Below are 25846 nucleotides of genomic sequence, written 5' to 3' on the forward strand. Positions count from 1 at the left end.
TCAAATTCTAATCATCCTCTCATGCTTCAAAAAGGCTCACATGAGTTCCACCAAGTGATCCAGCAACAAACTAATCATATATTAATAGCCACACCATGGCCTTAAGATGGAAAATGGGCAAATAGGGACTTGGAACAGAAAGCAGATTGCGGTTGATGGAGAAAAAGGTGATTTTCAGACCAGAAGACAACTGACAAAGATGTAGTCATCCTGTAACAGATAAGATACCAGTGGAACTGCTGCTACAACAGATGAGCATAGGCAGTAGTGAGACATTACCTGAATCGCTATGCGCAATTCTGGCCAACTGCAACAGGGGAAAGAAAGCCCGAGCCTACACCCAGGGGAAGGGAGAGCCTACTGCACAACGGGAAACCAGCAAGCCAAGCCAAAACCCTTACAGCCTGCCAAAACAAAGCCAGAGAAAGAAACAGTGTGTCTCGCTCTTTAAAATGAAAGCAGGAGAGAAGAGCTATTCTAACTAACAGACAATATTACCATAAGTACAAATGGGTATGAACTAGTCATAATTAATTTTGGCTTAAAGGCTGAATAATGTTTATAGAGTCATTACTAGAATGAGACTCAGGAACTGCCTTCAGAGATTTTTCTTTTCCTGACAAGTTTAACTTGTAGTTCGCTAAATTTTTGAAGGTGCGTTTTGCTTGTCTGCAAGAGCAGGAGCAGGATATAACGACTCCAGAGGTGCCATTCAATTCTATATTCATAAAATAAATTTCTAAAAAAAAAAAATTCAAATCACTACTCTTAGTCTCTTCCGAACAATTGGAGCTCTACTCAAGTACTTTAACCTTGTTATTTAAACTAAAACCCAAATTTTATTACACAAGGTCTTAAATACCAAGCTGACTTAGCTGCTATCCAGTGGATTCAAGATCTGTTTGTTTCAATGTAAATACGATTTTACAGTTTTATATTCTCAGACAGATATTCCACAGTACTAAAAAAGAACAAAATACCTGCTGAAAGTACACGCTGTTTTCCTTTCAAAAGTGTTCAAATGAAAGCTTACAAAGGCAATGTAACAGAAAAAGTTACAATACTGCTCACTCTATGAATTTATTATGAAGCTGACAAAACATTTTTGAAGCTCCAGTTCTTCAGACATAGAACCATGTGAAATTGTTGCTTTATTTTATTCTTTTGCTTTTATTTTTGAAGTCCTAAATTTTGCATAAAAAGAAGCCTGACAACACAAAATGTCAAGAGAAAAAAAATGCACACTTCTGTTTTTAACATCTGTGGTTTCCAAAACAAATGAGTCTTACATGATCACACATACAAGTCAATATTTATTAGCACCTCTTATGTCCAAACAAAGTATTAGAAGAGGCATTATTAAAGGTTCTCTGAAAGTAAGGACGTGGATGAAGAATCCAGATGAGACAGACACTGGATGTCAAGCTTTGTCAAATTCTGCTGTTCACAGAAAACATGATTCCTAAGGATTCCAATTTCTAACATTTAACCAGTATCTTTGTCCCACTCTCACAGAACTAAAAATAATACTGCCCTCCCTTTATATAAAATCTCTCAAGAATACCATTTGTAGCCCTGGAACATAGCTCGACAAAGTACTCATCAGTCACAACTGACATTTTACATACCATACTACTATTAAATTAAAGCATTTGAGAGTCATTAGACTTGCCAAAGAGGGTCAAATCAAACATTTGTCTTCCTCAATACCTTGCCACCTTTCACCACATGGAAAGATTGCTAAGAAACCCCTACTCATCTTCTGATATCATATCAGATACTGTAATCATCTAAATTATTTCTGTGTTTGGGTCTTGTGGGAAACCGCTTTCACTGTTATCGTGAAAGGGACATGACAGCCCCCACAACCTGAGGAACCTGCACCCAAACATTGTTCCTTATCGCATAGCCGGTACAGGATCTCTTCCAGCAAGCTCACTGGGACAGTCATTTGTTCCTTACCAAGATGTTGGTAAGGGAAGATGTTGAAGAGGGTGAATCCTGGAGTCACCCAGTTTCAGCTTCTGCCTCATGGGGTCCCTCCAGCTGCTGCATGCTGCCTCAGGGTCCTTGGTCACCCTCAGACTGGCTCTGAAAGAGCCCTTAAGCTCTTCTTCCATCCCCTCCACTGGCAGAGGGGAAAGAGGCCCGATAATCATGTAATGACATGTTCTCGTCACCCAGGACATGGAAGCCCCAGTGTGCGAGGAGGACCAACTCACCTCTACAGCAGCCTCCTCCACCGAGGTCAACTCGGCCAAGATCCCTAGTCAATGGCAGCTCCCTTCTCACCTGCCCAGGGCCGCAGGCCTGCTGCTCTAGCTCTGCCTCTACCTCTCTGCCACCTTCCAGCCCAGAAGCTGAAAGCCAGGCTGGCGGAGCAGCTGCAGAGGTGAGCAGGACTGCTGCAGAGGCTTTCCCTTTCAGGTAAGAGCAGCAGTCATCAACCAGCTATCGCTCTGCTTATTCTCACACTGCCCGGGTACCGTGTGCCTGTTCCCTGCAAACCCAGCCAAGTTCCTGATGGAAGGAGAGCTGTACTGGGCCCTGAGCCTCCTGCCTGGGAGACAAAAAAAAAAAAACCAACACTCCCCTTTCCTTTGTTAATGCTCAGACATGTGAACATTGGGGTACAAGTCTGCATTATATCCAAACCACCCCTGCAAATTCCTACCATTTCGCGTGAGCCACGTTAAGCAATGGTGGGACCAAAGGATGGTTCAACTCAGCTTGCTCACGCAACAGAAAACTAACAAAACTGTTCATTTTCCCTTCAGTGGAGATGAACTTCCTCATCCTACAGCCACACTGTCACTAGATCCAACACAGAGGACATCACCTTTTGTGATGACAGCCTGCATTTGTTATAATAGGAAACCACAAAATCCTAGGAATGCCCAAATTCCTCCAAGGCAGACCTAAAGAGTGGAAATGATCAGAGAAGCCAGCTACTTATTGTTCTGTAGTTTTCTGTCCCAGCTCCAGCAGACTCAAGGCTGTTCTAATTTGTACAAGCTGGCTATGGTGCTTGAAGGACATCACACAGACAGGAGACAGCCAGAGTACAGCATTGTCCACCCCAGCTCTGCTTTGTCCCATTCAGCACTTCCATCACTGAGTGTCTGCCACTATATCTAGCCGTTCCTCTTCAGAGCCAAGTCACAAACTAATGTTATCACATAAAAATAGTACGTGGTGTTTTTACACACAAACAACCTTTTCAGGGATATTTCTGTCAAGCAAACCAGGCACCAAAAAACTAAAGCTGCATGAAGTCCTGCAAAAAGTAAAAAAAACCCAAACCAAAACAAAAAACCAACAACCCAAGCAACTTCTCACTAGCCAAAGGAAGCATAGGCAACTGAAGTACTTGCAAACCTGCTAAAACTGAATGAAAAATGCTAATCAACAAAAATGTCAGAAAGTCATTTGATGACTTGAAAACCTAGGACTCCAGTATAGGAAACTGCCCAACCCAAAATCCTGAAGCTCTATTTGAAACCTGGGTAATGACTCCAGCTTCCTACAGCCTTGAAGAATTCTCCTGCTTTGCAAACTGTGCAATAGCATTTGCTGCACAGTTCCAGGTGGATAGGCATTAATGACTTTCTTCCTTGTGATTAAAATCAGAAGATGAGGAATTGAGTGTTTGGGCTTGTACGTTTCGTATATTTTTATATAAATCTCCTCACCATTCTATCCCTCTGCTCTCCCATCTAATACAAATCCATCTCTTGGTATGATGAGCGTGCAGATTTTAGTGCCCGCTTAAATCCTCAGAAGTGAAACTGCAGATCACAAACAAGATACCCAGAATTCCAGGCAGTGCACACATCTGCAGAGAACAAGAGATGAGCAGCCAAATGTTCAGTTAAGGTTCTGGAAGAGGCAGGATTCACAAATGCTTACCCTGGTGAATGAATGGGGGAAAGATAAGGAAGAATATAACACTACAACTATCTTGATATTAAAGATACTGATTCAATTAACATCATTAGCACAATAACTGTTAATTCTACCAGTTAAACAATTGGTTTATGTAAAATCATTGAAAAAACCCTCTTATTTCAACAGAGTAAGAGACTAGCTAGGTTCTTGAACATTAGGTCTAAGTTCTCATGCTGCAGGAAGTACTGAAACGTAGAAAGTCTTTCCTATACATAGTTATGGGATGAGCTCAACCAATATGAGTCAGCCATTCAACTCAGGTGTCTGACCTAGTTCAAGCCTTTCCCTGTAGTTGATGTACTTCAAGAATTATTTTATTTTTCTGAAGATCTGACACTGTCCTTCAGCTCAGGTGTCTGCATCAAATAGACATCTTAGAAGAGTAGGCTATGGGCATTTTTAAACATGTAAGTTCTCAATAGTCCAAAACTGAAGTCAGTCATCATAAACAAGACAAAAGCCATTGTAAAGTTATAAAAACAAAGGAGAGTTCCACTCTCTTTTGGGATTTATATCAAACTGCACTCTTCCACTGCTGATTAACTCAGTAGCATTTTCATATATACATTACACATACTCACATAATCAATATAAATAGTATGGCTATTATCCTCAGTTTGATCCATCTCCATATGAGGTTCCTTTTTTTCCTTTTACAATATTAATTGATAGAAAGGGGGAAAAAAATTCTATTTAACAGAATTAAAATGAACAACACATTTTGGGGAAAAAATTCTCCTGTTAACTCAAAACAGCAACATCAAAAGAACAGTGAGGAAAAGAGATTCAAACCCTAGAAGTCCATGGTGAATTATTACTTCAACTGCAGGAAAATTCAACCACAGTATCAGCAGTTGTAAGCCTGGAAGCATAACCGGAAGCAAAGTCAGCAACAGCTCAAGAAATGCTGCTTCAGGTTACTCTTTTTACCCCTACACCTGCTTTTGGGCTCCATTCCCCTCTTTGCTCTCGATGCCTGCTTTCTTGGCCTCTTTGGTGTCTTCAGTATGTTCCCCTCCTTCACCCACTGACCCTCTCCCACGTGGGTCCTCCATTGTACTGCTGTTCTCTTCAAAGGGTGCATCCTGCAGCAGCTCAGAGCAAGGAGAAAGCCTCCCTGCTTCTTGCTCCTCTTCCATCACTACCGGGGACCCTGCTGCCCAAGAGGAATGACTACGCAACACTCCTCAAGTCATGCAATGAGGCCAAATCCTCCCCGACTGTCAGCCAAGTTAGTGATTCTCTTTTAATAGATAGAAATTCAGTTAGGGTAATATCCAGAGCAGAGACGCCTCCCTAACAGCCAAGCTTCTCCTGACAAATTCAAGCAGAACAAACTCTTCAAAACTCTTTAGGTAAATCACTGCAAAAAGACCAACAAAATTTTTCCCAAATCCCTCTGAAATGGTAGCTGACAATTCCCAAAAGCATTCAGCCTCAGGGAGTCCCAGTATTTGGAAAATTTCTGCCAAAATGGTCAAAATAAGCAAAACTTAAGTCCCTGTTTTCAGCTCCTTTAGTTCAGTGTGCATGTTTATGATGGCAGGGAGGCTCAGCTATCATCAATGGACAGGAAGAGCCTTTCCTGAAGAATATTCTTCACGCTTCATTTTTTTCACCTCATGCAGTTTAAGGACTAAGGTGTTTGAAATCACAAAGCCAACTGGAAGTTGACAAAGTAGGAAAGCCTGGTACTCATTTCAATCAGTTAAAAAAAATTAGGGTAGGTATAGTTTCACACTCTTGAAGAATATGGACTGAAAATAAACTATTCGCTTCCCCCCACACACATAAGTTACATGCATTTCCTTTTAGTAAGCAACTTCAGTTGAAACATTTCAAGAAAAATAAACCCAAGCAGTAGTATAACGTAAGAACATACAACAGTTAAACTTCAGAATACCAGTTTTGCCAGTATTTCTCTGGAAGCTTGTCACAAACCATAACTAGACCACATTATTCACCAGTTTCTAACAACATAAAATATACAAATATAAACCTGAATAACCTAAGAAAACATTTGAATAATATTCATGGGTGTATTACAGCCTCTGAGGCAACAACAATGCCAGTTCAGTTTGAAGTCTTCCCTTAAATAGAAGCTAACATGTTTTAATAATTATGAGCCAATAAGAACTAATCTTTTTAGGAAAATAACTGAAGTACTAATGCAAAAGTCAGATCAAAGACATAATTTAAGCCACTGACTCTAATCATGGTTTTAAACTGCTGCATTTTAAAGTTAATCTGCCCCGAGGCAGGCAGTAAACTGTAACTTAAAAACACTGTCATTTTCAGACAGCAAACATTACAGGTGCACAAAATCTTTCATGACATTTGTACTTATTTTATACCTCCATGATAAAAATATTGCACCCATAGTAGAGTAACATGATTCAGCAAACAAAAAACAGCATGCACTCAAATCAATACTTTTAATAAGTCTGTTTGCTAGTAGAAAGAACTAATGTTACTTACTGCTATTTCTCTGCATGCAGACATAGAAATTCCAGTACCTTCTATTTGCTTTAAAGCATAATCTTTATCATCTTTCCTGTGAAAGAAGAAAAGAAGTTTTTTTAAAAAATTGCACCATGAATTCAAAGTGAGCTCTTCACCACCATTCAGAGGACAGCTTCCAATTAATACAAATTGGACATCTTATTGTCTTTTGATTCTTTACTAACCTAATGTCTGGATACCCAGCTAAACCATAAGCTAACCACACCACCTTGATAAAGCTAAAATGTAAGTTTGCTCTCACTACAGAAAAAGAGATTTTTTAAAACTTTTTTTTTTAAATGCAATGATCGACAGCTCTTCCATTCCTTCTTTATTAAGAAGAAAGCAAAGCAAACATTTAGTACATACTAGAAATAAGTCTAGCTAGGGGTACATCTCCCATAAATGTATTACTCTGGGATACAGCAAGTCTTCCCCATATCTTAATGACTTCTTGAGTAGCCCAGAAGCAACATCACAGTAACATCTTATCTTTTTTTTCCTCTAGATCACAAAATATGTCCCAAAATTATGTTCCTACCAAACTAATAAAACTACCAAGATCAATAAAAAACCCACAAGGTATCTGTGCAATCTGAAGAACCCAGAGAAATGCTCGTTCAGCTTTAAACATGTATAACACTTAAAACCAACACCACCACCACGTACTTTAACCACTATGGACCTTACAGTCATTTATTTAAAACGCAAGCCTATTAGTAACTCCAGCTACCAAAAGCAAAATGAAGAGACACACTGCAGCAAAAGACGACATTGAACTCCTGCACACCCTCAGCCTCAAAGAGCTCAGATTTTTAAGAGATGGAGTGCTTGTCCTTCCCACTTGTGGGCTGGCATCCACAGCACTCCTGGGGGACATGGCACTTAACAACAGTATTGCCTTCAATATTTGGAGTGCTCGTATAGTCCCAGATCTCTGGGTTACATTAAGAATCCTTATTAATTTTTAATGAATCCACCCTGAAAAAAATGCAACTCAAACATCCTAAAGGCAAATAAAACTAAACTGTAGTTAAGCATTTAAAACGCATGCACTTCTTTCCTCCAACTTGCACTAAATATCTGCAAGGCTTTGAATTGCTGTGTCCCTACCTGAAACACACACTTTCCCCTATTCATCACTACCTTTTTAATCCCTCAAATTATCAGGTCCTGTCCAAGAGACTTTTCATGGGGTTCAAAGACAACCCACTGTTAGCAATAACCTTTCAAAACAGAGAAGAGAGAAAAAGTAGGAGATTAATGGACAAAATCTGAACACAGTTAATGAGGAGGAAGAATGAAACAGCGAGTGGGCGAGAGCAGATTTCAGTAAGAGGGCAATTACATGGATTCGGCAAGATAAAAGAGTGGAAAAGACACAGGATCTGACACAAACAGGGAAAAAAAAAGAGTAGGGAGAACAATGACAGAAAGCATTAAAAAGCTTCCATATAATAAAAACCTAAAACTTCCTCGTCTGGAAGAGAAAGAGCCAATGCTGAGCACAAATTCATACATGGCCAAAACCAAGTGGGAATAGGGAACAACAATCCCCTACTTCTCACCCTAGAGGAAAACAAGTTGCATGAAGCCCAAAAAAAAGAAACCATTATGGTATTAAGCACATAATTAAACTGCGCAACTCATGATGACAGAGTATTATAGGGATCAAAAGTGTAAATGGATTTCAAATCAAATTACACAAATTTATGGTGGATAGGGGAGTTATGGACCACTCCGTGAGCAGCTACTGAATATAACCCCAATCTGCTTTCCAGCACAGAGATTTCCTGTGCTACTGATAGAAAAAGATACAGTGAAATTGTCTCAGCTAAAAATCATTTTACCCTCTATCTGCCTTAGCTAGCAATGGCTCGCAGCTGTTACTGGATACAGATATGAAGCAAAATGGATTGGACTAGAGGTTATTCTCATTGCCCTATGTGCTCACCTACTTAGTTTTTGAGGTGTTTGGAGAGATTCTTATTTCATGAGAAGTGCTACCACACAACAGCTACTGTTACAAGCATTACCACTGACAGAACATGGAGCAAAATGGGTCAGACTAAAGGTTATTCTCATTGCCCTGTTGCTTATCCGCTTAGATTTCAAGGTATTTGAAGGAGAACTCAGCATAACGAGAAGTGCTACCATACAACTGGTATTATTACAAGCACTTCTGGTAGCACTGTCTACACTGAAGCCTGCCTTACATTTAAGATTCTATGACTATTTTTAATTGATCAAATTTTTGCCAAATTAAGTCTGGACTAAAATTTTCAATACCAGATGGCAGACTTTCTCTGGAAATTTTTAGAAAAAAAAAACACTTCAGCTGTTTCCTAGAACAAAACTGGAAGAACACACTTTCAGTTGCGTATGTTAATTCTTTTACAATGATTGCTTTAATGCTGAGATTTGACAGGGGGGTTTAAGAACGTACCATTTGGTCTCCTCACAAAAATGGATGAAATCAGAAGTCTCTGAAAATTAATCTTCTCACATTAAAAGGCAGTTAAAGAACTGAGATCCAGAGATCTCATGTTCAACCTTGCTCTGCCCTTCCAGCAACCCAGGGCTGCGGGGAACTGACCACTCGCTCATTTGCTCTGCCTGGCTGCTGCGTGCAGGAACCGAGAGCAAGTGCCTTCTGCCCTGTCCTCAACCTACCCAAGCAGTTTAGAAGAAATATAAGCCTGGTAAAAAGAAAGAAAGAAAAAAAAAATTACTATTTAGGGATAAAGCACATTTTTAGCACCACACTACACTCTCCTCCAGAACCTGAAAAAATAACCAAAGACTTCCAAGACTTAAATTCTCTGAGCTGTGCAGGCACAGTTGAGATACAAAGTAATAAACCAATTCCTAACCCTCTCTAACATCTGTGCTACACTGAGGCTGGTAACCTGCTATGGTTACCCATTACACCATTAGCACCAGCTATTCCATTAACCAAAGTAAGAAAACACTACTTCTACCATTAAGCCAAGCTAGATTTTCTTTATAAAACTTACTGTAATTCCTTGAGAGCCAAGGGAACTGAGGGAATAGTTTTTAAAGGGAGTGGTAAGAGTTTACAACAGGGTTATGAAGCCAAATGAAAGGCCAAACTGAGTGACCGAGCTTATTTTACACAACTTCCAAAAATATTTTGCCCATAGTCTGTTTACATCCTAACACATGCCCAAGGGCCTCTGCAGGGTTTTGGATATGGGCAATTTCCTTCTTTGAAGATAAAGAGATGTTCAATGACAAGACAGGAAAAAGCAAAAAATAAGAAAAAAATGAAATAAATATGTTTATAAACATCTTGCACAGCTAACTAAGCAACAGCATTGGCCACTTAGCAGCTTACATTTTAAGGGTACAGTAAGACTCAAAGCATAATTTAACTAAATTTGTCTTTCTAACAGAGAAGTCCTGTTGGGAAAACGTGCCCACTTTCTCTACTGCCTGGGAATGAGGCTTCAGCAGATCCTCCACCTACCAGCAGGCTTAGAAAAACCGGTCAATCTGCAAACTTATGTTCATACTAATATATTCACACTTTCCTGCACTTAAGGAGGCTGGCGTCTTCAACACAGTAATACTCGCCACTAGTAGCAGGCAGTTGTGAGAGCGATAAGAATAAGAGAACTCACTTTATACACAGGTGCTGGAAATAGCAGTGTTTATTGTAGTCACACACAAACTACATAACCTTGTGTAAAAATGTAATTTCCTCAGAGGGACATTACCATCAGAGGCATAAACTTGAAAAAAATGGGTAGCTGCAACATAACTTCCAGTGGACTTTAATGACATGAACATATATACCTGCAATATCACCATATATACCTGCAATATCACCATAAAAGAGCATAACTATCTGGTTTTGTTCTTACAGCAAAAAACGAAAATGCCATCTTTCAGAGAATTAAGCTAGTAAGTATTACAATGCTGTTTTCAAATATTAAATTTTTTTTAAGTTCTACTGAACTTGGAAGTACAACGGCACCATAAGAAACATTCAGTCTATGTGAGAAAAAAATCAAAAGGATTAGGAACGGATGCCTGCCGAATTTGAGTGCGTTGCAAAGCTTGAGTATTAAAATGCCTGGTATTTCTACCCTTTGTTTAGAAGGATACTTAAAACATAAATGTGTTCAGCAAATGGGAGAAAATATCCTACACATGGAGAAAAAGGAGGCCTATTACCTAAAAGGCAGTTTAAAAAAAATCAGTTCTACTGTTATTTCATCTCACATATCATATATTTTGTAGAAATGTATTGGCACATTACAATATATCCTTTATTCAGATCACTAAGTCAGTTTAAAATTCAATTGAGTAATAAAAATAGCAGAACAAACTACTGAAGCCTTAAAATCAGTGGTCATTATTCCAAATTTACATTGCCATTAAAAAAGATCTCAAATTAAAAATTAACTGGTCACAATTTAGGAGTAGTTTTGTCTTTAAAAATAAGGAAATGTAAAACCTGAGTGCAGTTAAACATCTGAGGGAAATAGGCTCTACTGTCTTACAACTGCCACAGGGAACTGTAAATCTAGTATCTATTCTGCAGAAAACTCTAAGGAACCTGTTAATTGTTTATGGTTCTTTTTCCCTAAAGAATACAAAAATCCTCATAATTAAAAGATAAGCCCCGCAAAAAAACACATGGGTTTTTTTTAATTCTACCCTTGGAAATACCATTATCATCAATAGCAGTACAAGTAACACATCCTGAGTAAGTACAACTGTCGCACTACTGCTAGAGTGATTCAGGCTCAGCAGTACTAACTCAAAATTCTCTGAATACATTAAATACAGGATTTTGATTTTACTAGCCGAAAATGCATTTGTGCCATAGAGCATCTTAAGCTTTGAACAACTCACCTCGATGAATGCTGAGTAACTCCAACCCCTAAACTGTACAAACAGTAGCACATCTTCACTATTAACAGCAAAATACAGACAGGAGCTTTCATACATGCTAGGGAGCCAGGTAAGGCAAAGTATACCAAATGCTCTATTATCTACCAGAACTTCAAAAAAGGAAATAGATTAATCAGAGGCTTTATTATTGTTTACTTGTAAGTATTAGAATAGTGTTCAACATCAAAGATTAAATTTAAACCACAAATTAAGAGAAAGATAACATGGAGTTAACATGTGGTACTCACGTTAGAGGAGGAAGGATAAAGAAAACTAAGTGCTTTACTGAAATTTAACATAGCAAATATATGGACTTACTCCATATGCAGATTTGAGATGGAAGGAAGACCTTAGCAAAACACCCAGCTATACATTAGGATGCGAAAATAAAACACAAGAGCAAATTATAACATTTAAGAGACTTACTTGGAATTTTCACTTTGCAGCGTCATACCCTGCCTCCTCCCTCAAGTCATAGCAATATTGGGTTTTGGTTTTAAAAATGCTAAAATCAGCCTGGTACGTATAAAACATTCAATGAATTCTATAGGGAGAAGTAGTAATTCAGTTCTTTGGAAGTATATGAATACACAAATTCAATTTTTGAAGCTGAAAGATTTTATATGTTTATACTAAATGCCGAAAGAACTGCTGTATACACAGCAACAGAATACATCATTTTCTAGAAAGCGCGGAGAGACAAGAGCAGACTGGTACCCATTCAAATGGTGATGAAGAATAGAATTATCCCTTTTTCCTCTTTCAAGAGCACTTTTATGGCACCAAATAGTCTTGCCAGAATAAGATATTTACACCAGGAGTTCTATTTATTTTTGCATTTTATAGCTATTAACTACCAACCCAGAAAATGAGTGTGGTAGAGAACCAAGTGACAAAGGAAACAAAAGAGGCTGAGGTTCTCAATGCCTTCTTGGCATTGGTCTTCATGTCACAGTCGACTCGCACAACTACTACATTTCCAAAGCTAGTGGCACAGTCCTGGTGAAAGGAAGTAGGGGAAAACCAAATTAGGGACAATTTCAACAAACTGGACACACTCACAGGTCCATGTGACCAGATGGGCAGCATTCAAGGGTGCTTAACAGAGCTAGCAAATGTCATTGCAAAGCCACTCTATCACCTGCAAAAGGTCATGGTGATCATGGCAGGTTCCTGACAATTAGAAAAGGGCAAATATCAGGACCCTCTTCAAGAAGGGCAAAAAGGTTCAATGATACTATAGGCCAATCAACGTAACCTCAGTCCTTGAAAAGGTTATGCAGCAAACCCTCCTGGAAAGCTATTTTCAGGCCCATGAAGGAAAAGAAATGACTGGGAACAGCTGGCAAGGATTTTCCAAGGATGACTTGTGCCTTATCAACCTGATTGTCCTATACAGTGAGAGGACTAGCTCTATGGACAATGGAAAAGCACTGGATGTTACCTTGACCTTAGCAAAGCTTGTGACATGATCTCATAGTATACTCATAGCTAAATTAGACAGAGAGCTTGGCCAGCTGAACTACAGATCAAAAGAAGAACAGATCAAAAAATTCAGTTGGCCTGCCAGACTTTATTGGTTGTAATCAATGGTACAAATCCAACAGGCTGCCAGTTACTCGCACATCCCTCCGGGACAGATACCCGGGCTGAAATAACATCTTCATTAACAAATGGACAACAAGATGGAAGGCATCCTCAGCAAATCCACAGATGACACTAAACTGGGGACAGTGGCTGGTGCATTGAGGAAATGAGCCACCATTTGGACAGACCTCAACAGACAGGAAAAATGGGCAGACAAGAACCTCAGGAAGTTCAAAGGCAAGTGCAAAGACCCATCTCTAGTTTGGAACAACCCCACACAACTGGACACACTGCCAAGTGGGTCAAAAGCAGCTTTACAGAGCAAGACCTGGGGGTCCTGGTGGACAAGCTGAACAGGACACAGCAGTGTGCCCCTATGGCAAAGGCAGCCAACAAAATCCTGGGCTGTATTAGCAAGAGTGTTTCCAGCAGGTGGAAAGAGGTGATTATTCCCCTATATTCAGCACTACGAAACTACATCTGGGAGCTCCATATTCAGTTTTAGGCTTTCCAGTACAAGATAGACACTGACATACTGAGCAAGTCCAGTGGAACAGCAGGATTCTGAAGGACATGACACATACAGAGAGGCTGAGAGAGACAGGTTTGTTCAGCCTTCAGAGAAGGCTAAGGAGGGACCTTATCGCTGCCTTCAGTTAGCTAATGGCGGGGGGGTGTGTGTGTACAGAGAAGGAGTCAGACTCTTCTTGGAGGTGCCCAGCAAAATCATGAGAGGCAGCAGTCAAATGGCAAAAAGAGAAATTCCAATTAGATATCATGAAGAAAAAAATGTGGGTAATCAAAAAGTGGAAGAGACTTGCTAGAATTCTTCATGCTCAGAGATATTTAAAACTCAGCTGGATAAGAACCTGAGCAGCCTAAGCTAATTTCAAAGTTGGTCCTGCTTTGAGTAGAGATTGAGCCAGGTACCTTCTAGAGATCCCTTCCAACTCAAAGTATTCTACATGGGATTGTGAGATAGAGTACTACTTTGTTGAGGATTCATCTGGCAATGTAAGTAGTTTCACAGCTGTGCAGTACATTTATAATGCATTTTCAAGACACACAGCTAATTCCTAATACTGTTTTCCAAGTCTGACAACATTTCCAAAACTTAGCTAGAAGAGGGCGCTATTCTGGATGCATACGTACATAACTTTGAGGACATTTGCTATAGAGAGATTTAAAACTTTTCACCTTTTCAATATAATTTAATTAGTGTGAGGACACAACTGTGAATTTCGTCTCTTATTGGAATACTGAACTTTCTTTATTCAATATTTAGAGTTTGTTCTAGTATTTAGAATGTGTGCAATGGTAACTGTCTCTTAAAGGAAGTCATTCTATGGCTTGGTGTAAAACTAAAGCAATGCACAGATGTTGCTACTTGTAAACATGCTAAAAAAGAAACCCAAAGGTTAATGTTTTTTGTGAAAAAATAATAATCCTTTAGAATTATATTTGTACTTAATATTATAAATAGTGGTATCTGAACCTCCAAATCTTAATATAGCTTGCAGATGATTTGTATGGACGCCACCCAAATCAGCAATAAATTATTTCTACCCACTGGATTTCAACAGCTTTCACACAGATTCCACAAACTTACCCATGTGCTTTGTGCTTACACACAGAGAACCATGGAGATGTCAAAAAAACCCTTTCACCCCTGAGGAAAGATGACTTTGTCCCCAAAGACCACTGCACCCTGACAAGATCAGTGTATTCTAGAAGTGGACTTACTACAGCACTGTACTGGTTTTGGCTAGGATGGAGTTAATTTTCTTTATAGTAGCTCCTATGGGGCTAGGTTTTGGATTTGTGACCAAAACAAGGCTGATAACACACCCATGTTTTAGTTATAGCTGAGCAGTGCTTACACAGAGTCAAGGCCTTTTCTGCTCCTCAGACTGCTCCACCAGTGAGTGGGCTGGGGGTGCACAAGAAGCTGGGAGGGGACACAGCTGGGACAGCTGACCCCAACTGACGTCATGCTCAGCATATAGAGCTGGGGGAAGGAGAAGGAAGGGGGACACACACACACATTCAAGTGATGGCGTTTGTCTTCCCAAGTAACCGTTATGTGTGATGGAGCCCTGCTTTCCTGGAGATGGCTGAACATGTGCCTGTCCATGGGAAGTAGTGAATGAATTCCTTGTTCCGCTTTGCTTGTGTGGACAGCTTTTGCTTTAAACCATCTTTACCTCAACCCATGAGTTTTTGCACTTTTACCCTTACGATTCTCTCTCCCATCCCACTACAGGGAGCAAGCGGCTGTGTGGGACTGAGTTGCCTACTGGGGTTAAACCTCAAGAAGCACATCCAAGATCTACAGCCTTGATAACTGAAGAGCACACCAAAGTATTAAGTTTACTCAGTTTTACAGTCACAGTCCAACTGGCTGAGACTGAAAAAAGTTTCAAATTGTTAAGGATTTAAACGTATGAAACCCAGTGGTTATCATTACATACACTTAAATGCACAAAGCTGGACAAGTATACCTGTGCAGAATGAGATATAACAGTTCTGTGAGGATAGAGGGTAACAGCCAAATGGCAAAGATGATGTTCATCAGCAGAAAATAAATTGTATAGGAAAAAAATTGGTACTAACAACTTGGTACAAAGGCTGAGAAATTGCATTATAAGCACCTGACTTCCCAGAACGCAGATTTTAGGTCAAATCTTTTGTCAAACCAATTAGTACACATAGTAAGTCTGATCACTGACCCTGTACCTTCAGGTAAACCTAAAATAAAGAGCAAAAATCTTATAAATCATTCTCTAAAAAAAATCTGAGCCAACAGTGATGCAAATGATAACTTCATCTTTTTGTAGTTCCATTTTTACAAAACCTGCTGGGTTTCACACATTTAAATGTTTTACATTTATGTTGATAAAAAGAATGGAAAACTAACAGTGAAGTTGTGCACAATAGCTTGCTTTAAGTCAATGGTTTGCTGCTGAAAGAATCCCACCTTCATCCACACACACACACTCCTGCCCATCTGCACTAGAGCCCAGGCACTCGTTTTCTGATGGAGAGGAGCTTATTCAGAGAGCGGAAAAGTATTTCCCATTTTTTGTTTGGTATGCTTTCTGCCACATTAGTGAGTTGAAACGGCCCACTGAATGCTCAGATGAGCACTGCAGTTGTCTAAAGGCAGAGAGCAGACATAGCAGAGGCACAGCGGTTTCTGTCCACATTCAGGATGAAGTTAATCTTCTAACTAGTACTTTCGTTCCACATCAGCTTGAGGCAGTACACCCACCTTTGCCAGAAAGCTGCAGCTAAGTGCTACACCCACTGCAGAAATAATTCCATTCACTAAAAGAGCTCACCATTGCTAAAACAGTAGACTTTTTCAAAATATGGAAACAACATAAACTAGAATTGTCATTCACTTATAGCTCTTTGAGGGTCATTTTGCTTGTATATAATGCATAGGGCATCAGTAAATCATTTCCAAAAGGAGATTACTCTAAAAATACTTAATTTTCCTAGGACTACTTGTTGTAGGAGGTTTTTTCTTTGGTTTTGAGAGCAAACAAAAAACACATTTCAGTTATGCTAGCTAAAACAAGTTGGATGAAGCTAGACTAGAAGATAAACATTAGTTCAAATTACTGCTTCTTCATTTGACTGAATTTAAAAACATTTTTTAAAATGGGGTAGTCCTATAACATGCATTAAACCTACAGAATATAGGTTATCTTCTTTATTATAAACTGCCTGCTACACAACCAAAGCATGACTATTTTTAAAAGTTCAGATTTACTGAAGCCCAGAGTATTTACAACCAGCTTAAAGTTTATCCCATCATAGATTCCAGCTTGTTCCTTTCACAGAAGAAATCTGCCAAAAACAAGATAAAAACCCAGATTCTGTCATGAAAGCCTCTTATATATTAATAAATGAGAAAGGATCATGAATAATGCAACCCAGTCAGAAGAGCTGGGAGTCCGAGCTACTTTGTTGAGGATTTCAGCTCAAAAGAGTAGTTCACAACTATTCTTCTCTCCTCTGCAAAGTTTCCCGTAAAGACTTCCCAGGAACAGGTAAAGAGACTGAAGAGCAGCTGGAACTACTTAATCTGCAGACAAAGATAAATACAGTTCATAAAGTAGTGTGACTTCTTATATATTTGTGGTTGCCACTACAAGCAGTGCCTTGCACCCGTTCTAACGTGGCTGCTGGCATCAGGACATGCTTTACAGTTTCACACACTTTTGTAACAGTGCTCACTCCCGAAGGGAAAATTTCAGACTGTTTCCATATTCCTACAGTAATAAGTGTTGTCTACTTCTTCTCTAACTTCATACATGAGATATGCAAGAAAAATATGAATCAAAAAAATGCATGGAAGCATGTTTAAAAAAATATGTAGCGAGTAACTGTCTAGAATCGGCTAGAGCTGGATAGGCCACCTGCAAACAATACGGCACCCCTGCCCTACCAGACCTTGACGCACAACCAGGAGCAGAGCTGCGTTGGCACAGAGATTTCCAAATGACTCAAGGCAGTGGCCGGGAAGAGGGAGCAGCCAGCACACTCCCCTGCCAACTCCACCAAGCACCTCGGGAGTCAGTGCTGGTCTAGACCCACACGGTAGCAGGGCAACCCCTGACAAGCCACCACCTTCTCCCACAGGTACATTTCCAGGGGCACGTCCTCATTTTTGTAGGTGTTGCTGATGTGCAGGGACTCTCAAATGATATTGGTATGCAACTGTTATCAGGAAGACCGGCTGTATCTTGCCTGGTTTCATAGACAGAATACGACAGACTAAAATAAAATAAAATTAGTCTAAGAAAAAAAAAAGGCATCACATCCTTTATCTCCTAAGGTTCCTTTTCCTTTGCTTTCTGAAGAGTGGAAGAACAACTACAGGTGAACAACACAGCGGAAATCCAGGACCCCAAATTTTAATTTCACCTTAAGATAGTAATTCTGGATACCAGATGAAGCAGAAATGTGTCAGTAGGAAAGCACCACTACATGCTTGCCCATCTTACTTTACTTCCTAACGATCTGCTAGAGTTAACTATCAAAGACAGCTGCATGGACCTTTCATAAGACCCAGAGCAACCACTCCTATTAATCAGTATAGCCCTTAATTTTATAAAGGCATGTCATAGATTACAGCTACATCAATCCAAGTTTCAACGAATGTGCTGTATGATCACAGTAAGTTTTGGTGAGCCTTAGGAAGTGTTTGCATAGTCATATCATTAAACTTAAATTGCAAAACTCAGAAGTTGACAGAAATTTCATCTTTAATTTATTTACCCTGCTGTTCTCTCCTTTTTCTCTTCTTCTTCCAGAGAGGTAACAAAAATATATTACTATCTTAATGCTAGGCAGTGATTATCTTCACGTTTGTCAATAATTTCTAGCTGAATTAAAATTTAACTTAGAGAAGGACTAATAGAAAAATCACCTTTAAATGTAAATACTAAACAACCTAGCAGAAGAGAAAATTTAAAGACTTATCTCTAAGGTAACATTTTAACAAGTTTGCATGGTTAGGGGTTTTTTCCTTTTAAAGATATGGACACGATGCACAAAAATGCAAACAGGTAAAACAGCACATTCAGAGGCAGGAAAAGAGCCAGTTTGTGCTCTTTCTGTTTGCTTTTAGCCCCCCTCCTCAGAAAAATACATTTTATCCTGGAAGAAAAGTAATGCTTCAGTATGACTAAGTCTTGCTGACACTTTAATATGCAATTTTTAGACACAGTGTGCTTTCAGAAAAAGACAAAAAAACCTTTACAAAAGCAGAGAAGAGTACAAGGAACACAGTTTGTGACTGAAGCACATTTAATGGACTCAGATCTAAATTTACATGATGTCGTGCAAATAAGGCACATTACTCACCCAAATGCCAACACAAAGAAGGTATTGCAGGGGAAGATGCTCTAACAGAACTGAATTTATTAAGGGTCTAACTCAAGCACTTACTCTTTTTCCATCCCCAAAATACTTACAGGACATGGCAAGATTGCTGTGCCAGAACAGCATCATTATTCTTATCAGATAGCAAGGCTTATGCTGAGAATATTTTCTACTTCAAAACAAATCCTTCAGTAATCAGATCTTTTCATGGGTAAAGAAAAGGTCATTTCCACAGCTGGAGGAAAAACCATCAACAGCAAGCCAATAAACACTAGAGCCTCTGAGACAGCTGATACTATGTGGTGAATGGCAATTACTGATTCACTTTATTCCTTTTGTTCTTTGATTTTTTTTAAATTAACACCTTTTGCCACAACATGTAGTTTGGCAAGAAGTTCAAAGTAACCAAGTAAATTCAACGATACACTGTACATGTCGTTCTTCTGATCTAAGAATTTGCTGTGTCAAAAGAAAAGCCTTTTCTTGACACCTCTGCCTCGTTGCTCCTAGCCAGAAAATCCCTCCCCTTACGCCAGCTCTGATCTGTGCCACGCTCCTCCATGACACGAGTCACCTCCTGCATTCAGCAAAAAGTTATCCACTTTTCTTGTCCTGGGTTAACAAATTCTGCTAGCCTACAGTGGGGTATGGTGAGTATCAAAACCAGCACCAAAGTATGTGCTAAGAGCAAAAGGCAATGAAGGAACGGGTAGAGGAGAGATCAACATGGAGGAGAAAAAGAAAGATACCACTCACTTCAGTCCCTGCTTTCTGGTGGTGGTGAAACCACAGGGAGCATGGTTGGCCATAATTTAAAAATAATTAAATAAGTAAATATTTTAAAACAAACCAACCCCCTCACCTAGCCCTGCAATTAACTCCAGCACAAAAGTTCCACGGAAGCAAGAATCCCTGGGATTTGATTAAGGATCTTCTCCCTTCTCCCACAAAATTGTAATTTGACAGCCAGCCTAAAAACTAAGTTTTAAAACTACACAATAATGAAGATCGTTCCTATGAGACTAGTTGATGGGCAGCAATACCCTACTCTGGACTCAAAGCTCCATGCTGCTTTATTAAAGGACATGGCAGTCCTACCAGTACTTTCATATAAAGCAACACAAGAGGTACCTATGCAAATTCTCCATAAGGAAAAAGATTGTATGTCATTTGGACTTTCCTTCTTCTCTCAGATTGTTCTTAATTCACCTCAGTATTTGTACCACTTGCGAACCTAGAAGTCGCATAAAGACAGCACAGCATTTCAAAGCATCTGTTCTGAAAAACAAACAAAAAACAGGGCTAAAGCACTGGTCTAAACTTCAAAAAACCATAATTTCATTGGGTAATTTCTATTTTTGGTATGTTTTCCTTCAGTAGTCAAATCTGTGAAATTATTTGCTTTACATGGAAGAAACATGTTTGCTGCTTTAAAAGAACTTTTATGATGAGAAGCTTTTTAAGTCACAAATTTGCCTAACAGTCACAAACATAGTACTGTAGGAGCTACAGGTTCACAGATTATATTTTCTTATTTAATAGCCCTAATGGATTTATCTTTCATAAATTTATCCAGTCACTGAACAACTGTTTCCTATCTTCTCAATGACACTGAGGATTTTAGAGACTCTCCCTGTCCCTCACAGATACAGAAGAGTCCTCATCTATGGGAACAACTGAAGTGTTCATACAGACACTGCTCCACATTACTGAGTATCCTTGTTGGCCCTCCTTAGGTCTATTACACCCTGCCTGGGATGAAGGGATTAGAAGCGCCTACAATACTGAAAATAGGATTTATAGCAACAATGACACCATGCTTTGTGCTCTGCTCCATTGCTAGTAAGCCCTGTGATTCTCTGCTTTTCAGCAATTACTTGCACTGAGCTGGCACTTTCACAAAACTGCCATTATAAACTCCAAAATCTTTTTCTTAAGTAATAATAAATTCAGAGGCTACCATTGTGTGAGTAAAGAAAGGACCATTCTCCCATATGCATCACTTCACATCAATGAGTATGATACATCATTGGAGAAGGACTTGGTGATATTGAGGGCCAAGCCTTCACAATCAGCCCTTGCGTTCACTATCTCAAGTAACTCACTCTCATCAGCAAAGCTGTTTCCCAACTACTTACGACAAGTGACTTCCAAACAAAACTTCTGAGCAGCACAGGTTCCCAAGAGATACCACTAATGACCTCTCGCCATAATTCGCATCTTTAACTAGCGTCTATCCAGAGAAGGACCATCTCTATGTTCAGCTTAAGTCTTTGGTAGGGGACTTCACAGAATGCCTTTTGGAAATCTAGATAGCTTACATCAACTGTGTTGTCTTAACCTACATGTTAAGTCCGTTAAAGGATTTTAATAGACTTAGGAGATGTTGAATGTGTTTTATACTGCTGTTGTGTCTTCAACTCAGCACCTTTCACGTGTCAACTATCTCTGCTCTTGGTTCAGCTTACTAGTTAGTAGTTTCCCCTCTTTCAATAACTCCTTTTACAAACTGATCTCACCACTGCCCCTTTCCAGTCTTCTATGACTGAGACAATTTAAAGCATTGGGTTATACTTTCTGCTTAGTAATTTGCTTATTTCATTCTTGAACTCCTTCAGATGTGTGAACACATCTCATCTTGACAACTGACTGCCCTTCACTTCAGTTTGTTCAAACAGCCCCTTCCCCAAACACTGCAATTTGAGACAGATCCCCCAATGCATTCCTTCACCTCCAATTCTTTGAGTTTTTTCATAATGCACAGACAAAAACAAAGCTCTTCTCCTGCTGTCATTTCATCTTCTCTAAACACTCCTATAGTTCAGTGGTCCCCTCGTCCTACAGATAGTATTGTGCTACTGATGCATCAGAAAAGAAGGGGCGAAAAGGAAGATTAATTTCATTCCCTTCTCAAGTAGTTTCTCAAGGTTAGGGAGGGCTGGGGGGAGCTTGTGTGTGGTTTTGAGGGCTTATATGGGGGGGGTTGCCAAGGGGGGCTGTCACACTACATTTCTACACTTAGCCTACCATCACTTACCTTCTTTCCTACATTCATTGTTCACAGACGACTTAATTTTTCAAAGAACATATTCTCACACCCAGGGGCTTCCTTTGTTCTACTATTTGGCCACATCAGATTTTTTTTAATTGATGGTTTTACAGTGTGTCTTGATGAGTGATACATACTCACTGAGAGCTCAGAGAAGCTTCAAAAATGGTTCCCAAGTAGCTTGCAACATTTCACCTTCTTGGCTCTCTTTTAGCTTTAAGAAGCCTCCTCCCATCACCACCACCTCCCCCCACCCCTTCTTTTTTTAACTGAAGGGGTACTTCAAGCAGATTTCTTAACCTTGCATAGATTCAGCATCCCTCCAAGAGCAAAGTACAAGCCATGTTTGTCACAGACAGCCAGTAGTAAAAACTGTCAGAAGTAACAGTTTGGATCTGCTCTTTCGTCCTACTGCAGGCAAAGTCCCAAGTCGATTCTCCCGTTGTGGGTGCCCTGACTAGCTGTTTCAGTAAGTAGCTACTCACTGTCCTGAAGTTCTCTCTTGGCATCTCGCCCTCACAGAGCATCCACCTAAATGAAATGAGGCTAACGAGCTGTTCATTGCTGTATTTTCTGCTTTGCAGCCTCTCTGATCTCACACACCATAGGCAAACTAGTCAGGCAGATGGAAATGCAGTCCTAACGCTATTTTTCCCCCTTACATATGCCTGGAATTCTACCCATAGAGCTTTCAGTGTTGCAATAGCTACTCTTTGAGTCTTTCGGTATCTGACACTCATCTGGCAGAGTCATATAAGCTTCCAGTTGAGCTTTTATAAAACTGAATTAACATAACAGTGAATGGCACTGTTAGCACATTTACTTGTGAGGGGTTGTTTTGTTCAACCCTGCTTAAACAGGATTGACGTTCATCCAAAAAGAAAAGAGTTTGATTGCCAAGCAGTTCAAGCACAAGAAGTTAGATAAGATTCAAATTACACTCAGGGACAAATTTGCCACCTTGCTGTCTTGAAGTCCACCCAGGTAAAGCTTGCTCCAGTTGCTTTTGTTGTGTTCCATACCTTGCACAGTAGTTCCGTGAGAACAACGGAGTTGATTAAACCTGACTTTCCAAGGCTTCGTTGTGCGATTACCCAGGGTCTGAATGCAAACTGTAATTGAAAGTACACCTGCAGCTAGGGCTCCCCCTCCCAGGGTAAGGCTATGCCTCTCCCAGACAACACATCTTGGCCACAAACACAAGGTGGAATCAGGGGTTTGCTGCAATTCAGATCCTTTTGTATTCTGAGTTCTCAGCTGCTCGTATTATTCATACAGACAGTAATGAATTGAGTCTTCTTTTTTAGTGCAACCCTCAAGTGTCCTTTATTCAAATGTCAACATCTTGTATGCAAGGTGTTACAAGCACACAGCACGGAGCTTTCCCAGAAAAACAGGCAGATTGTTTCAGTGACCTTTAGTTGTGTTCTTCCCTGTTTGCAAAACGTGCATTTTTTCAAGACTAATTTTAATTTTGGATGTTTAGGCTATCGTCTGTAGTTGAGAAAATCACTCTGTTCTCTCGAACATTTTGTCCTTTAAAGAAAATATCTGCAGCTTTAATCCTGGCTTATAGTTCTTTTCCTGCAAATTCTAAACTGACTGCACAATATGTTTTGCCATACTACGACTTAACACTCAAGGTAGTTAAGATGCAGTTGAATGGAAACTGTTGCCTAAACAGCAGCATCTTTTTGCTCAGGTATTGCATATAATTTTACAAGGACTCTTTGGCATCTCAATCGTCACATGCTTAAGTCAGTCTTTCACTAGGATATGCAAAACACGTGCAATAGGGCAACATCAGTAGAATTCTCTGTAAAAAAGCAGAATATTAAATCGTCTATCCAGTACCTTTCCTATATAAGCTACTAAGGACTTCATATGCTTTTGTACAAGATTCAATACATTTATTCAAATAGCTATTTCTCAGATGGGAAGCCTACAATACACAAAAGTTATCAACTAGTTCACGAGTGGCCTTGTACCTAACGAAAAATTGTAGCTATGAATAAAGCTATGCTGTAATCCCAAATGTGCTATTATGGGGGCTTGACAAGGTCTCAGAAACCATTTGTTGAGCCTCAGAGGAGACAAGAGAGAACAGCAGGCTAGCCAGCCAGAACACAAAACCCCCCTGAATGGTTATCAGCCTGCACGTAGCAGTAACACACAGCATTACTTGCCAAGCTCGCAAAGAAAAGATGGAGGGCGGCGGGGGGGAGAGGAGCACGAGAGTTCGAGCATTGGCAAGATGATGCCTGAAACTCTATTCCCATCCATTCACACACGATGGGCTTCTCTACTCTAAACTCAAGACTGCTTTACAGGGAAAGGATACCAGAAAGAAAGAAAACTTTGCTGCTAATAAAAGGCTAAGTATCTTGATGCTCCTGCTTCAGCTTCATTACCCTACTTGACCAAACTTAGATAAATTTTGTCTGTATTGAACCTTAAAGAGCATTTCCAAGACTTAAATTAACAGAGGAGGGTGAACTGATTACTATCATCTACATAAAGTCAGAATCCACAATTCTGAGTATTTTATAATATTACAAAACAAACTGCTGGCTTACTTTGTTAATACTTTAAACAAGCATAAGAGAGAGAGAGCCAACTATATATTGATTAAACATAATCTTCATAGGCTTACTCAGTTTCAAAACAAGAATTCTGAATAAGATTTGACATCCCTTCAGCATGGGCCCTTTTGTCATATTTCAAATGTTTAAGATCTGGCAGTTCCTCTTCCCCCAACACATGCCCAGAAAGCACAATGTTTTTTACCTCAAATCATTTGAGCTGATCAAATCTAAGACTCTCCATGGCAGCAAACTGGCAGAAGACATGCAGGCTATAACTTTTGCACAACACGTTATTTACCTCATCCCAGCAGAGCGCCCTAGCTGGAAGTATACTTCCAATCTGAATTTGCATTTAGAGAGTGGATAATTCCACACTAAAGCAAAGAGCCTTGGGGGGGTGGTGGTGGTGAGGGGGAAGTCAGGTTTCATAAATGCCATCATTCGCACAACTACTGTGCAAGCTACAAAAAGCTGCAACCAGAACTAGTGCAGCCTGTGTGACTTTAAGACAGAAAGGCTGCAAGACCATCTTCAATTTTCCAGTATCTCAAAAGCAGCTAGTACTTCAGATCTCTTAATACAAGGACTCTGTACAGCCACAGAATTCTTTGGGTTTTAACAGTTTCAGAAGTAGAGGTTATCAGTATGCACAGCTACAAAATTAATATTCTTTCTTTTTTTTTCCATACTGTTAAGACACTTCTGATGTTTTTGCAGAAATATTGAAAGTTTTATTTTCCACAGAACAGTTATTACATGCAGAGACCACAAACAATATTGTTTAAAATCAGCAAAAAGGTTAAGGAATACATCCGAATATTCATCCACTACAGATTATTCTTTTAGAATCTGCACTGGCCAGCAAGTGTCCTGGAGAAGCATTAAAGTGTTAGAGCCTCATCGCACCCACCCTTAAAAGCAAGGGAGACACCACCACCCTTTTTTTTAAAAAAAAAAAAAACCAAAAACGTTTTATCAGCTATGAGGAAATGCTTGATCAAAATCTGCTTTCAACCTGTTCACTAAAGAACTGCTACTGCACTGCAAATAACCTGCACTGTGTGTACTTACCACTTACTTGCTTATCTACCTGAACTGTTGTTCAAGGACTTTTCTTCAAATGCACAAAATTAGATTCATCCTTTAATGCTACTATTTTATTCCTGCTCTCAGACATAAGGGTCTCCCTTCCAGGCCAGGTCTAGAGTTCTTCCGTAATTTCTATCAGGATTCTCAAAACTCAGTGCTGGAAACAAGAGCTGCAAGATCTGTCCTCCTGGTTCAGGAGACCTCCAGGACTGAGTTTCCTGACTCACCTCTCCCTCCCTGTTCACTCCCTGAGACAGAAGCCAGATGC

The 25846-nt window shown here is 39.7% G+C and overlaps 1 protein-coding gene across 11 annotated transcripts in view; it reads right to left on the minus strand.

Moving 5' to 3' along the window:
• Window positions 1–25846, minus strand: part of CDK8 (cyclin dependent kinase 8) — an 86175-nt gene that overhangs the window by 51194 nt on the left and 9135 nt on the right. For 7 of the 11 annotated variants that reach the window (XR_012040456.1, XR_012040455.1, XM_072850453.1 and 4 more), the window contains exon 2: window positions 6427–6502. The exons of the other annotated variants lie outside the window; for them this stretch is intronic. Coding sequence is in view for 5 of the 7 variants with exons in the window: in XM_072850453.1 (XP_072706554.1) it covers window positions 6427–6502 (76 nt within the window). In the remaining 2 variants the exon portion in view is untranslated. The remainder of the gene's footprint in view (window positions 1–6426; window positions 6503–25846) is intronic. 11 annotated transcript variants of the gene reach the window in all.

Source organism: Ciconia boyciana, chromosome 1 (assembly GCF_034638445.1).
Source record: "Ciconia boyciana chromosome 1, ASM3463844v1, whole genome shotgun sequence".
Taxonomy (NCBI): Eukaryota; Metazoa; Chordata; class Aves; order Ciconiiformes; family Ciconiidae; genus Ciconia; species Ciconia boyciana.